The sequence below is a fragment of the Acanthochromis polyacanthus genome, chromosome 6 (genome assembly GCF_021347895.1).
Source record: "Acanthochromis polyacanthus isolate Apoly-LR-REF ecotype Palm Island chromosome 6, KAUST_Apoly_ChrSc, whole genome shotgun sequence".
NCBI lineage: Eukaryota > Metazoa > Chordata > Actinopteri > Pomacentridae > Acanthochromis > Acanthochromis polyacanthus.
In genome coordinates this window covers 21073424-21088171 of record NC_067118.1, presented here as the reverse complement: position 1 = coordinate 21088171, position 14748 = coordinate 21073424, and the positions used below count along the sequence as shown (strand labels likewise).

Sequence of the window (14748 nt, the reverse complement as noted above, 5' to 3'; positions counted from 1 at the left end):
CATTGTCAGCAAGAAAAAGAAAAAGTAGAATAACTTTGGGAGCATGAATGTAGTGTGATATAATATAACACACTGTAAATTTAAGTGTAGATCTCTCATTTATTATCCTTATACAGCATGTTACAAGTTTATTATAATCTACAGTTCTTTAATGTACAATTTAAGTATTCAAAACTTAAGGTTTTGTTTCATTTTACTTTAATCAGTAAGTTTGTTTGAATTAACAATTGCGTATTCCTATTCATCAGTTCAGTTCTGCTGCTCATTTTGTGGGAATTGAATTACCTTTTATAATTTATATGTAATATAATTCAACATGGTAAAGTGTCTTCAAACTTTGTAAGGTGAAAACTTAACTGCATTAATAATATTTAAAAAACTACCATCATTGCTGCATCTATTTCTTTTTCTACAGAACCCTATAAAATAGGCTATAACTGCCATACTGATTATGTATCCACCCTTTTCATTTTGACCTTGCAGTATTACTTCATTGTGTGTAAACTGTACTTTAAAGTCAAGGCAAGTTGAATTACATAGCTCCCAGACACAAGGACAATCAAAGTACTTCACAGCGGCAGAGAAATACATTAAAAAGTCATCAAGATTGCATTCCAAAGACAATAAAAAACAGGGCAGTAAAGATAAAGGATATAGATAAAGGTTTACATAGTGTAAAATTTCAATTTCTCAATTGGATCTGTAACAGCACAGTGTAACCGGTTAACAACGCAATATCAGCCGGGTTCTACAGGCTGGTTGGTTTACAACTTATCCAGAAAATCCACCAAGACTTGCTACTCTAGAGGAAAACAAGTTTGTGTAGTTTGACAGGGAGGGTCGTCTCTCAACACTTAATGGTATAGAAGGGTCAAGTCCAACACAATGGAGCCCTAAAACACAAAGGGCTGGTCAAAGTACATGGTGATTGTGGCATTTCCTGTCAGGAAGGGCTGCTGGACAACCTGAAAACACTGTGCATTAAAGCAGTCAGATAACCAAGGGAAAAATAATAATTCAAGAACAGAAGATCTGAGTAATGCTTGTATGTGGAGAAACATAGAACTGGACAGTGATGCCTTTCAGTGAAGGGTCATAGTAAGTGGAGTTCCCTCAGTTTTGACACATTTTTGTAGGCTGAATAATGCAACGTAAGTCCTACGTGTGCGTCCCTTATAGTCCAGTTCAGCAAAAGGGTGAGACAGATACACTCATCAACACACACCCTCAGTCCCTGCCCACACACACACACACACACACACACACACACACACACACACACACACACACACACACACACACACACACACACACACACACACACACACACACACACACACACACACACTGCAGTAAAGGTCCATCTCTGTGTACACTCATTTATCCTGCTGTAAAGCTCTGCTCAACACCACTCTGCCCAGGTCAAAGAAGGAATATCAGCTTGTGATTAGCCAGCACATACACTATCAACCAATCATTGCTGATGTTACAATAACAGATGGTGACGATCACTTCAAGCATGCCACTCATCCTGATCATTACAACTGACTGAGGTGAAGTGTATGAATGACAGGCGTGGTCTGATGCCGCCCCTTTTGCAGAGTAAATGACTGAAACTCAGAGTGAGGTTCTGTGTAATTGCCATGTTGCTCAGGTTAAATGTTCAAATATGACTGGAAGCCTGTTTTACCTCTGAGACTAGGCAATACACACTGAAATGAGACCCGTGTGACCAGTTTCATTTGAAGCTGTTTGCACAGTATTGACTGACTGTTTGATTTGTCTCTTAAGCACACTATCATGTGATTGACTAAAGAGCAGTGTTGTAACCAAAAAAGACTCAAGAATGTTCCAGATAACCCACTAAACAATACAAAACCTCTTAGCTAAGACAGAAGGAAAAAACGATTCTTCTTGTAAATTATCACTCCTACTTGTAGTGAAGTGTAGGAGTAGCTTTTACGTGCAACTCTGAAGTGATCACACAGATGCTTTAAGCATGAATAGCCAGAAGCAACGAATTACCCAACATCTAAAATGTGTTCATCTCACAAATAAAGAAAGGAGGAAGAAAGGATCTCTGTATGTCTGTCCATTCTTCACACATCTCCACAGCCGCATATCTAATCATTTTCAAATTTGGAAGGTGCACTCTTGGAACCCCAGGAAAGTTCTGTACCAAGTACATTGAATGCGCAGGTGTTTTATGAAGTCTTCACCGCCTCATTTTTGTGATAATTCTCGAAAAGAGTGAAAAAAATGCTGTAATATTGTTCTAAATTTTGAAATAGAATTCAAACAATAGATTAAAGCTAGGGCTGCACAGTGCCTTGGTGGTTAGCACTTTCCCTTTGCAGCCAGAAGACCCCTGGTTTACGTCCCAGCCTTCCCAGGATCTTTCTCTATGGAGTTTGCATCCTCTCCCTGTGCATGCGGGGGTTTTCTCCAGGTACTCCGGCTTCTTCCCACAATCCAAAAACATGCTGAGGTTAATTGGTAACTCTAAATTGTCCATAGGTGTGAATGTTGGTGTCCTTGTTTGTCTCTATGTATAGCCCTGTGGTAGACTGGTGACCTGTCCCGGTCGTCCTCTGCCTTCGCCAGACTAGACTCCAGGATCCCTACGACCCCAATGAGGATTAAGCGGTGCATAATTAAGGGATGGATGGATGGATGGATGCTTAAAACTACCAAATTTTTATATTTCCATATGATATGCCCATGATTATTCATTATGATCAATCATGTTTTCAGCACTGTTTCAGGATGTGACCTGTGTTTCCCTACTACCGCCTAAGACATGTTTCCAGTTGGAAAGTGTTTTTAAGAACATAGCTGTTTCTCCATAGGTTTGTAAGAAGGAGTAACACTTGTTGTCTTGTAAAAATTAAGATTTTTTTAACAATAAAATAAAAAAAAAGATCAGCATTTTACGTTTTGCAGTGCTATAAATACAGCCCCAGAGGCTTAGAACAAAACATATCAACACACGTAATCTGGCTGTTAAATGTCTGTCAGGCTGGAGTAATGGAAGTCATACGATCATCCAAAACATGTTTCATAATTCATGGTGGAATAATCAAAATTCGATTTACTTCCAAGCGCTCTGACAGAAAACGGTCTGTGTGGGTTTAAAATCAACATCCCACATGATTCAGAACCTGCTGATAATATAAGTCTACTATGATTTCACTGCAGTCATGTGAATTTCACAAAGCAAAACAGGAATTTCCCTTTGGCACTGTTTATTTTAGTTACCAGTTTTCTCTTCTGTGGCAAAAGCCCTAACTCGCATTCACAACATCGTATCAACATTGCCACATGTTCTTTTTTAGGACTGTTGACTCAGTCGCTTTGCAACTTTGCAGCTCGGTGCAAATGGCCCACTCTTGAGCTGGCATCCACTTTGGCATTTGAAACTAAATGGGAGCGAGTTTTATTTCCCCACGTTTCCATGACAATAACGAAGCCAAGAGGCAGTGGCGGGAAAAAAGAGAAGATGAAGGCAAAAGGGTATGGTGGAGGGGGTTGGATCGGCAATGCCAAGACTCATGACTCATTGCGGCGAGGGACTGGAGGAGGAAATGAATGAGGGAGGAGAGGAACGCAGGCTGGGTATTGGTGGAGGGACAGTCGAGCACTGCACGTGAAAAACCATAAGGAACATGGTGAAGCTACAAGACTGAAAGGAGCATTGTTGTTCTGCTTTCGCTTAGTGTAAGAATTCTTTACTGTCCACACAATGATTAGCTTTTCCAGACATGAGCATCAGTTATTAATTATGGAAATACATTTATAGAGAGCAACAATATCTAAGAAATATACATGCCATGTAGACAGAATATGAGAATACATTCAGATGTCATGTTCATTGTTTTTAAAAGCCTCAGGCTCAGTAACACTAACCTATCAGTTGTTTAGTGCAGTTCACCTGGTTTGAAGATAAAAGCACACAGACCAGCACATATGGTGTGTTATATTCAGATAAGACTAGAGGTTATGTACAGGTTGCTTGCAGCAAGTGAGGAATTTTGAGCCCTAAAGCTTCCAAAAATGCCAACACTGCTTCAAAAGGTCTCATTGAAGGACACCTTTGTGGCAACAGCTGCTCTCCTGTCTTAAAGGTGCTTGAATGTTCGATGATATAAAACTTTTTTTAAGATAACCAACACAAAAGTTTTGTTTAGGCTATTTTGGGAAATTAAAAAAAAAAAGAAAATTACCAACAGCTAAATGGTATACTGTTTGCCAACATGTTCGCTTAGCTTAGCACAGGCTAAAGAATTCCTAGCCTGAGTTCTTCCACAGGTAACAAAATCCAAATCACACAAACTATTAGTTTTACTCTGATTAAAGTCAGCAGCTTTTCGGTCTTTTTTATTTTTCTTCCACCAAACTCAGATTGATTTTTTTCTCACAGGGACCTGGAAACGGTTATCCATGTTTTGATTAGCTCTCAGTTGAACCCCTTGCATATGGGGTTGGCACAGTCCCACTACAGTAAATTCAGAATGCAGCTGTCAGGTTTTGCAAAGAAAAGACAGTGCATCATCCAAGTTCTGGCACATTTACACTGAATACCAGTGAAAGAGAGAATTCAGTAAAACATTTTACCATTTGTTTTTAAAACCTTTAATTGCTTTAACTCACAATTGCTCCTCTATCAAACTCATGCCTCACAACCAGTCAGGGTGGTTGGGTTTTCTCAGTTCTGCATCCAGGCCCTGGAATGGTCTCCACATTAAATCTTCTGCCACCATTGGCAATTTCAACCAAATAAAATATTCTCTTTGATTTCCCTTTCTGAAGCTGCCTTAGTCTTGTGCACACACCTCTCAATTTTAACTTTTACTGTTTTGCTTGTATAATCCTATCTGTTATTTAATCTGACCATTGTGCTTTACCTTGGTTGTGTTGTTAATATGGCTGTCTTCACGTGTTTATACTCATCATTTTTCTCACCACTTCTCCCATTTAAAAGGCATTTAAAAGCACAAATACATGTTATTAGCTTTGTTGCCTCTCTCTCCCTGCACCTCTCTGCAGGTATTTCTGGTTCTGGAGCTGCATCAGTCTGATCTGCAGCTACTGGTTCCACTAACCAGCCCAGTATTTATGTTCTCTTGTTTGTTGTCTGTTTCTTTCTGTGATACTTTTATCTCCCCTCCTCACCCAAACCCCAACCGGTCGAGGCAGATGACCACTCTAACTTACCCTGGTTCTACTGGAGGTCTCTTCTTGTTAAAACAGAGTTCTTTCTGGCACCATTATGCTGCTCATCTGGAATCTTTGGATCTCTTGTTCTCTTCTTTTTCTGTATAATTTTGCAGAGTGTTGAAGACCCACCGAGGAAGATTTTAGCGGAGCCTCGGCCTCTCGTGAGCCTCGGTGCGCACTGTCGCAAACCGTCGTACCCACACAGTGTTTTTGCCACAAAGTTAGTCAACTAAACCAGTCAAACTAATCCCATAGTCTACTAACCACACATCGCAAGCAACACACACAAAAGACAAAAGAACTGTATCAAACTTACAAAGAGCTAAAGTTACATACCTGTCTCGGAGAAGCACAGCCAGCTCGGCATCCGTTTTGATTCATTTTTGCTCTCGGAATTCTCTCCACCTCTGGAATGCCTGTCCAAGATGAACTTTTCTTTTGCTTCGTTGTCGATCTGACAACCTTTCTGCTTGCAGACTTTGCTCTGTTCGCTTCCTTTTGCGCTCCATGTGTGCCGTCTTCTCAACCAACTCTCCGCTCTGCTACTGCTAAAAACAACTAGCTCCGCTCTACTACGCTCCGTCAGCGCACGCGCACCGTATTTGCTGTAAGTCGCTCCGTCTCTCACAGGAAATTCTAGACGAGTCGACAAAAAATTAATAAAATACAAATATTTACAAAACCAAAATGATTCATGAATCGAAAATGGGGGCATTAATAAGTGTAAATAACGAAGATTCATCCACATTAATATGAGACTTTGTTACGAGCATAAAAATCTTCCTCGGTGGGTCTTTAACTTTCATATTTAAATTAGTTTGGTAATTTAGATTTTCTAAATAATACTATGGGGTCTTAACCTGAATATTTAGACTTGCTGGGTAAATTTGCAACACCAAACCTTACTTCCTTACTGGACAACACTCTGGTTAACAAAAGCTGTTATTTTAAATGTGACTTGATTATTTTTTAAAATTTACCCAGGAAGGGTATCATGTTCCCCGTCAGGTTTATCAGCATTAATTATTGCTGATTGATCTGAAACAAACGGTGCTGATTAACACTGACTGAATCTAATCAATCAGTGTTAAAATCAATGTCGCCAAATGAATGCAAGTAAGCATATTCTCCAAAAACAGGACTGTTGGTAGCAAACTGTGAGAGATTATTCTGTTGAGAAGAGTTTCAAACTACATCCAGGACGACGAGTCAAATTTGTTTATGTCAATATGTAAAACGGAGAATGTGAAACTTATTTATATTTATTGCCTAAAGGGTGTGCAGAAAGACAACAATATACTGGTTCTGTACAAGATCATATCTGTTGAGAAAATGGCAACAGAATACATGCAGAGTGTTACCAAATTCACTCTAATGCACCACAGCCTGCATTCCACAATCATTGTTGCATGTTCCAAAGGAAAATCAGCGGCGCCTCCCTCCCTCCATACACAGACACACATATTCCACCAGTGTATAGTATCCTCACCTTAATTTACAGATGCAAACAAACCTTAATGGATAAGAAGTATAGGAACCTCATATTAGCCACACACCAACCAACTCTTCAGCACACAAACACTGCACTTTTTTCTCATATGAAACAGCTACTGATTTTTTTTTTCTTTCAAATTTGATCAGCCTTCTAGATTTTATGTTGAGTCACTTGTGGTGTGCTTACATACTTTAACTTAGAGTGAGAGGAAAGCATAGAAATATCACCACTTGACATTCCTCCTAAAGAGAAGGTTCTCTCCAACAACACAGAAGCTTGTAGAAAGAGCAGGTAATGGTTTTGACTGACTGGACAATGTGTCATAGAAGTGTAATGTTACAGCCCTGCCCTCCTGCTCTTCCAGATCTGTAACCAATGGCAGCTCACTTAAGTCCCCTCCCACAGCAGGGCAGGCTTTAAAACTCCTCAGTAGCTTCTCTTCTTTCTATCCACTCTGGTCTCTCCCCTCTGCTGGCCTGCCTGTCTGCCTGCCTTGCCAACTGAGCTGCTCGGTCTGACCTTACCAGACTCATTTTAGAAAGAAAAGCTACTTCAAAATGTCTTTCAAGACCCAGATGACAACTATCAGAAGTTCTTCTGCCCCAAAGAACTTCAGCAGCAGATCCGCTGGTCCATTCGGTGGTATTTCCTCCCAAAGGAGCTTCGCCGTCAGGAGTACCTATGGAGGTGCCAGCAACAGGGGCTATGGAGGGTCTGGCATCATCGGCAGCTCTGCCTACAACATGAGCTCAAGCATGGGTAGTTCAGGAGGCCTTGGCATGAGCTACAGTGGTAGCATGATTAGTCAGCCTGCCATCGCTCCTGTCTCTGTGAACAAGAGCCTTCTGGCCCCCCTGAACCTCGAGATTGACCCCACCATCCAAGCTGTGCGCACCCAGGAGAAAGAGCAGATCAAGAGCCTCAACAACCGCTTTGCTTCCTTCATTGACAAGGTAAGAGCTTGTACTTACAGGACACACACATGTGTGTGTGTGTGTGTCAGATCACTCTGGCTACCATTTATTATTCCTTTCAAAGCAGCAGAAATTACTTTAGTTAAGTGGAAAGTTCACTCACAGTGCAAAAAGTGTTTCAGTGCTGTGCCATTGTTATGCAATATCTGATAGAGAGACCCATATGTTTGCCACATGTCCTGTAATGCTGATTTCTCCACTTTTGCTGCACAGAGAGTTGATATATTCCCCTCTTTGCTTTCATTGCCTCCCATAAATTCAACAAAGGCAATTCAGGCTTAGGCCCTCTATCTTTTGGCTCTGGCTGCCCTTTTATAGTGATGAAAAACAGAACAGGGAAAAATGAGATAGACAAAGAGAGAGAGAGAGAAGAAAAAGTTAAGGGTGTGTCAGGGCAGAACTCAGGGCTTGTGATATGAGTTACCTTGGGAATGGTCCCTCCCTTAGCTGGGGTGTGGCTTTTTCTGCTGCCCAGTTGGCCCCACCAGACTCTAACACACGCACAGCCAGCATTAAGTGCTATTGTTACCTTTATGACAATACCTTCTTTCACAGTGACACACTACATAAGGACTGTCCACTAGATGTATAAATACCTTGAATTTTAATCATTCAAAGTCCAGCATTTGTGTAATACTCAGGAGAGTATCGGCCCTTTGAGGTCTCAGCACCAGGTTAATATTTAAAAAGGACGGCTGGTTTCATGTTCTGGTCAATGCCAGCTGACTGGCTGCATATCAACTCTCCTTCTCCCAGTTAGGAGAAGATAAAGTGCATTTTACATGCTTCAACTCAACGCAGATAAACTCCCACCCAGTTATCTATTATCCTGTGGTGGCAGTGGATTTGGAGTAACTTTATTATCTGTATTTACTCCAGTTCAAATGACGAGTATAAGAGGTGGTTTCGATGCGCAGTGTCCCAGGGTACAAGGCCCACTGAGTCACATATCTGCTTTCACTATCTCTATTTTACTAATCACAAGTATGCAAGCTCCCCACCTCTTCAGCTAATAAATGGCCCTTCACTTACCACCTCCCCCACTCCTCTACTCTCTTCTCTTTCCTCATCACACCTATATTACACCGTTAAATATATACCTTTCTGCATCTGCCTGCGGATGAAACTTAGCTTCACCTCTTTGTCTCTCGCTGTACAAAAACAGGAAGGCATGCAGGAGAAAGGCTGACTATGTTTGGTCCTCCATCCATGCCTTTTTCCAACTCTATGCCTCCTGTCAGGATGCACGTATGTCATGCAGGCCTTCCTTTGGAAAAAGCACAGCCAGTCTGAGAAAAGCCATCAGTAGCTTACAAAACACCAAAAATAGATAAGAGAACAAAGACTGGAGGTGGTGAATAAGAGACCTGGAGAAGTTAACTGATTATCATGATGTTTATCTTGAATACAGTTTCGTCACTGTGGAGCAAACTGCAGCTACATCACACTTTATAAAGGGAATTCCCTAATAATTCACAATGATGACAGGTATTTGTCTTCACATGTGTAACAGTAAACAATAATGATACTTTTTTTGAATGGTAACTCTATTTTTTAATTCTTTCATCAACATCAGGTCCGCTTCCTGGAGCAGCAGAACAAAATGCTGGAGACCAAGTGGAGCTTGCTGCAGGGACAGACCACCACCCGCTCCAACATTGACGCCATGTTCGAGGCCTACATCGCCAACCTCCGCAGACAGCTGGACAGCCTGGGCAACGACAAGATGAAGCTGGAGGCCGACCTGCACAACATGCAGGGCCTGGTGGAGGACTTCAAGAACAAGTGAGTGTCCAAGGGGGGAAGTAAAGGCCTTCAGAGTTAATTTATAATATCAGCGATTTATCTGGAATTCATCTTATACATTCAGTACAGAGTGCAAGAAAGATCTGTGCTTCAGAATACGCCTTGCAGTACATTGAGTTAATCTTTGTGCAGACTACTCCCTACATCTGTCCATTGTCTTGCGTCATATGTACTCAAGGGCATTACAACACTGAGGAAGCATGTTCTGAACACTCATTGCATTACATATGAGTGGAACTAAAACTCACTTTATTGAGAAAACTCTCCATAGCTTTATACAATGGGAAACTAGCATGAATGTGCACATGCTGACATGCACGTGTCTCCAACAGACATGGGTACAACACTGCAGCGCACATTTGCTAGTTGTCCACAACAAATGGAACATATCAGCTGAAGTTTTCCCCATGGGAGAAATATCAGCAACAGCTCTGGAGCTTGGCCTAGAGTCAGCAGACAATATGAGGCAAATGTCCCAAAGGAGTTGAAGAGTAAGGGATGGACTGCTTGCGCCTCCTAGTGTTACATGAGTGTATAAACTCACAAAACTAAACAGCATGACAGACCATTTTTCTGAATATCCAAAATCTGATGATAATCTAATTTCCCCTCAGGTATGAAGATGAGATTAACAAGCGCACAGAATGTGAAAATGACTTTGTCCTCATCAAGAAGGTGAGTCTTGTTTTCCCTCAACTTGTTGTTCAGTTACAGTTTTGATATCTTGTCTGTATTTCTTTCAGCATGTTGATACTTGTCTTTCACTAAATATGTAAATCAGTTCTTTGTAACACTCCATTCTAATGAAATCTTTTCTTGGTTCCAGGATGTTGATGAGGCCTACATGAATAAAGTTGAGCTCGAGGCCAAGCTGGAGAGTCTGACAGATGAGATCAACTTCCTCAGGTCGATCTATGAGGAGGTACGGCACACAATTAGATTGATGGTGCTGTTTGTTTGTTGCTCCCCTTCCTGACTGTGAAGTCTCCAGTCTCCAAACTGCTAGCTGCTTTCATCAGCATTATTTGTGATTTATTTATCCTGTCATGACATGCTTATGATGTTTGTGGTGGCATTTTGGAAGAGGTTTCTGCTTCAACAGATGTTTCAACATCTGTTTAGCATCTTGATTCAAATCTTACACCACCCCTGGAATTGCATTAAGCAGCATAGGTTTCCTCAAGAAGAGCATGTGACTGATCTTTCTTCTTGTCTTTTTGTTTTGCTTCCTCAGGAACTGCGTGAACTCCAGAGCCAGATCAAGGACACCTCAGTCATTGTGGAGATGGACAACAGCCGTAACCTGGACATGGACGCCATTGTGGCAGAAGTCAGGGCTCAGTATGAGGACATTGCCAACCGCACTCGCGCTGAGGCAGAGACATGGTACAAGACCAAAGTAAGAATAATTCTTTTAAATACTCTGTTCATAAAATATGCTTATTAAGTGGATTTCTGGTTTGTAATATCTTGTTTTGCTAATATCCATTTAGTATGAAGAGATGCAGACGTCCGCCAACAGATATGGAGATGACCTGAGGTCTACCAGAACAGAGATTGCAGACCTCAACCGTATGATCCAGAGACTGACATCAGAGATTGATGCTGTCAAAGGACAGGTATGAGTGGTGTGGGATTTTTAGCCAGTAAATTTTGTTTTTCACCATCACTCTATGGGAAACACAATCAGTTCACAATCACATTAGTAGACCAACTCTTAATTTTTTTTTTACAAATCCTCTTTCAGCGGGCCAACCTGGAGGCCCAGATCGCTGAGGCTGAGGAGCGCGGTGAGCTGGCAGTGAAGGACGCCAAGGCCCGCATCAGGGACCTGGAAGAAGCCCTGCAGAGAGCCAAGCAGGACATGGCCCGCCAGATCAGAGAATACCAGGATCTGATGAATGTCAAGCTGGCTCTGGACATTGAGATCGCCACCTACAGGAAGCTGCTGGAGGGAGAGGAGGACAGACTGGCCAACGGCATCAAAGCTATCAACATCTCCCAGCAGAGCAGTAAGTCACCTTCATGAACATGCTGTTGCTCTTCTGGTAATACAGTGGTGCATTTTACAGGTTTAATAGAATCTACACATTTTAAAATTGAATTATTTTCTCTCAACAGCAAGTTACGGCGGTTTCCCCATGGACAGCCTGAAGAGCGGCTACACAAGCAGCTTCTCCAGCAAGTACAGCGGTGGATATGGCAGTGGTACAAGCAGCGCAGGCGGTTACAGCGGCGGTTACAGCGGCGGATACAGCAGCGACGGCTCCGGCGGCTACTCCACCATCGCCACCCAGAGCAAGAAGAATGTTGTTATCAAAATGATTGAGACCAAGGATGGCAGAGTGGTGTCCGAGTCCTCTGAGGTCATTGAGGATTGAGCTGTCTAGTTTTGAGGTTTAGCTACCTATCTGCTATGATCTCCTCTGCCTCTCTGGTAGTTTTATACTCACAGTTCACCCACCCCAACTATTGTCATAAACAAGTCTGAAGTAAAATGCTTGCCAGCCACTCCCTAATAGAGCCTAAACTTGTTTTTCATGAAGCAATAAGTGATCCTAACACTACCAAAGATCTGAAAGGGACCAAAGAATTTATTTTGTATGTCTGATGTCTGACTGTTTGTACTAAAAAAAAAAGTTTTGTCTCAGAAATGAGATAAAATCCAGGCAAACTGAAAGGAGCAAAGCAAAAATATATCTATATATATATAACACACTCCCTTGAAATTCATGCAACCGCTATTCCATACACAAAGGGCTGTTGTGTTGCATCAAACGGACAGTGGTGTTGTCAAAGGAATGTGAATGTACTGAAACAGTTCTTCAGTGTTGTTGGTCAACTAATGTTTTCAGATTGCCTGCTACAGTAGGTAGTGCATGTCTTCCCTGTGCGTGTCTTGTAACTGAAACTGTTTCGAACCCCTTAGGAGGCTGCCCTCGCCAGACTGCTGTCCTGAGGTGCTGTTTTTGCTACGGAACCAAATAAAGATGTGTTTACTGAGAGAAAAGGCGAATTTATTCTTTTTAAATGGTGATGAAGAGAAAAACAACTGAAAAAAAAAACATAGTAGTAATGTATGAATGTAATTTTCTAATAAACCTGACAGAAGATATTGTAAGCGATGAAGCAATTTGGAATCAGCAACAGTTCCTTGTCCTGAATTTAAGTCACGTAAAAAATTATGAATTGCTTTTACTAAATTTGACAGGATCTGTCTTATCAGTATATTTGTGTGAGATGGTGTGCCTCAATCCTACAAACTGGTAAAACACATTTACACACTGTCTACATTTGGACAGCTAGAATACACTAGTTTCTATACAGTACATCTATAATCCAACATAATGAAAGGATCAAAATAACAATAAGTAATACATAGTGTGTAAACATGCAATATCTGTCCATATAGTACACATTATACACAAAACTGAAGATGGAGAATGAAGCATAGTTCTAAAATTGTACAAGCTACACAGTGAAGACAATAACTAGACAAATAGTTATGCACATACATGCAATTAACATTCACGCATTAATACACATATGTATAATGTTATATACCAAGATGACATTTAATATGTATATAGATCAGGATTAAATATGACACAGGATAAGCACTCAGAGAGCGCAGTACTCCGCCAAGGCTGCTTATTCCTTGTATGATTTCTGACGGATAAGTTCTGATAAGACCACAGCGGTTGATTTGTGGTAGGATTGCAATCGTGTGATCGTCAGCAGGCAGTTGATGTAGCGTTCAGTTGTCATAGTTACAGTGATGCTTTGCTGCTATCCCGCAATGATACAGAAATCTTTGGCAAATCCGTGGATCCAGACTATAAGCCGCATCACTGCGAAAATCTAATGAGTTCGTCATTGTGTCATTTCTGACCTTCCCTGAAAATATCATCCAAATTCATTTGTCCATTTTTGAGTAATGTTGCCCACAGACAAACAGACGGACAGACAAACGTAAGCAGGTCATCACTTAACTCCTCTGCGTTCCTTGGCAAAGTAATGATTTTGATAAAATTATTTCTAACATTGCCTTTATAGTCTTGCATAAAGTAGCCTTCTTTTATTGAAATCAGTTTATTTTTGGAATCCATCATCTAACCATAACTGAAGAAATCTCGTCTATGCATCCGTCTGTTTCTGTCCTTTCAATATCTCAGTCATACTTCCACACCACTTAAAACTTGGTGAGTGTATTGCTGGGGACTAGGGCAGTGTTAAGTTTGAACCAGACTGAAGGAAAAGTGGCTGTTTTGGGGGTCTTTTGTTGCCTTTTTGGGGTCCTCAGCTCGGCCTTTGGCTTCCTGTAGGTGGAGCCTCCGTTGTTAGGCAAATGTATGATATCACAGATCAATGGCTTGATTCTCCAAGGAATCTCTGTCTGTAAATGCTGTGTGTTTATCTATCTACAATGCACTAGTATCTCTTAATTTTGTTAAAATAAACATTCCTTTAAATTGATCTTTGCTGCCTCTTTTTTTTTTCTCTTTTACAAACACCTTTATAACATAAAATGGCAACATTTCTATGCAGTTTATTCATTAATTGTGTAATCCTATAATCAACTGGGTCATTATAATGTCTGTAAACAGGATATGTTGGATTGGTATCATCTGATTGAGGGCTTAAATCTTATAGGTATTATATATACAGCATTATGGAAACTTGATTTGTATAAATGTTCTATGCATTTGCCCACACCAAAGGTAAAGAAGGAAACCTAAAATAGTAAACACATTCTTAACTAAACATATGTTGTTGTCTGATATGCAGCTCGGAATCATCATTGATTATCACCAGTTTTGTTTCCTTCATTTTAGTTTTATTTGTGGATTTAGCCACTGCATGCAATATATGTTTCATCACTGAGAGGAAAGACTTTCAACTACAAACTGCTGCCTCCCTTTAATTAGTGATTTAGAGTAACATTTTTCAAAGCAGCCATTTTACCATAATAGTAGATAAGCGCTGGTGTTACTGATGACACTGAAGAAGGCTCTGTACCTACAGTTTGAAACAGAAGTTAGCACACCTTTGTGAAAAATCTGTAAAATGTCAAATGATTTAAATTGTATCACCTTTTTGTGCAGATTTTTAGGAAGTGATGATGTTGCATCTCATTGGGCTTATGCTGATTTATGTAATGAGCATGTTACAACATTACTTATGATCAGGTAGTGGCACTTTAATTGTTACTTCCACATATTTTTGTTAAGCAGAAATAGTATTGTTTGCCTACAG

The 14748-nt window shown here is 40.7% G+C and overlaps 1 protein-coding gene across 1 annotated transcript; it reads left to right on the top strand.

Moving 5' to 3' along the window:
• Positions 1–7140: 7140 nt before the first annotated feature.
• On the top strand, positions 7141–13968 carry krt8 (keratin 8). The gene is made up of 8 exons (XM_022193768.2): positions 7141–7665; positions 9263–9471; positions 10107–10167; positions 10319–10414; positions 10727–10891; positions 10986–11111; positions 11240–11504; positions 11614–13968. Exons 1-8 carry the CDS (start codon positions 7270–7272, stop codon positions 11871–11873), a joined length of 1578 nt encoding a protein of 525 aa, XP_022049460.1. The 5' UTR covers positions 7141–7269; the 3' UTR covers positions 11874–13968.
• The last annotated feature ends 780 nt before the right edge of the window (positions 13969–14748 follow it).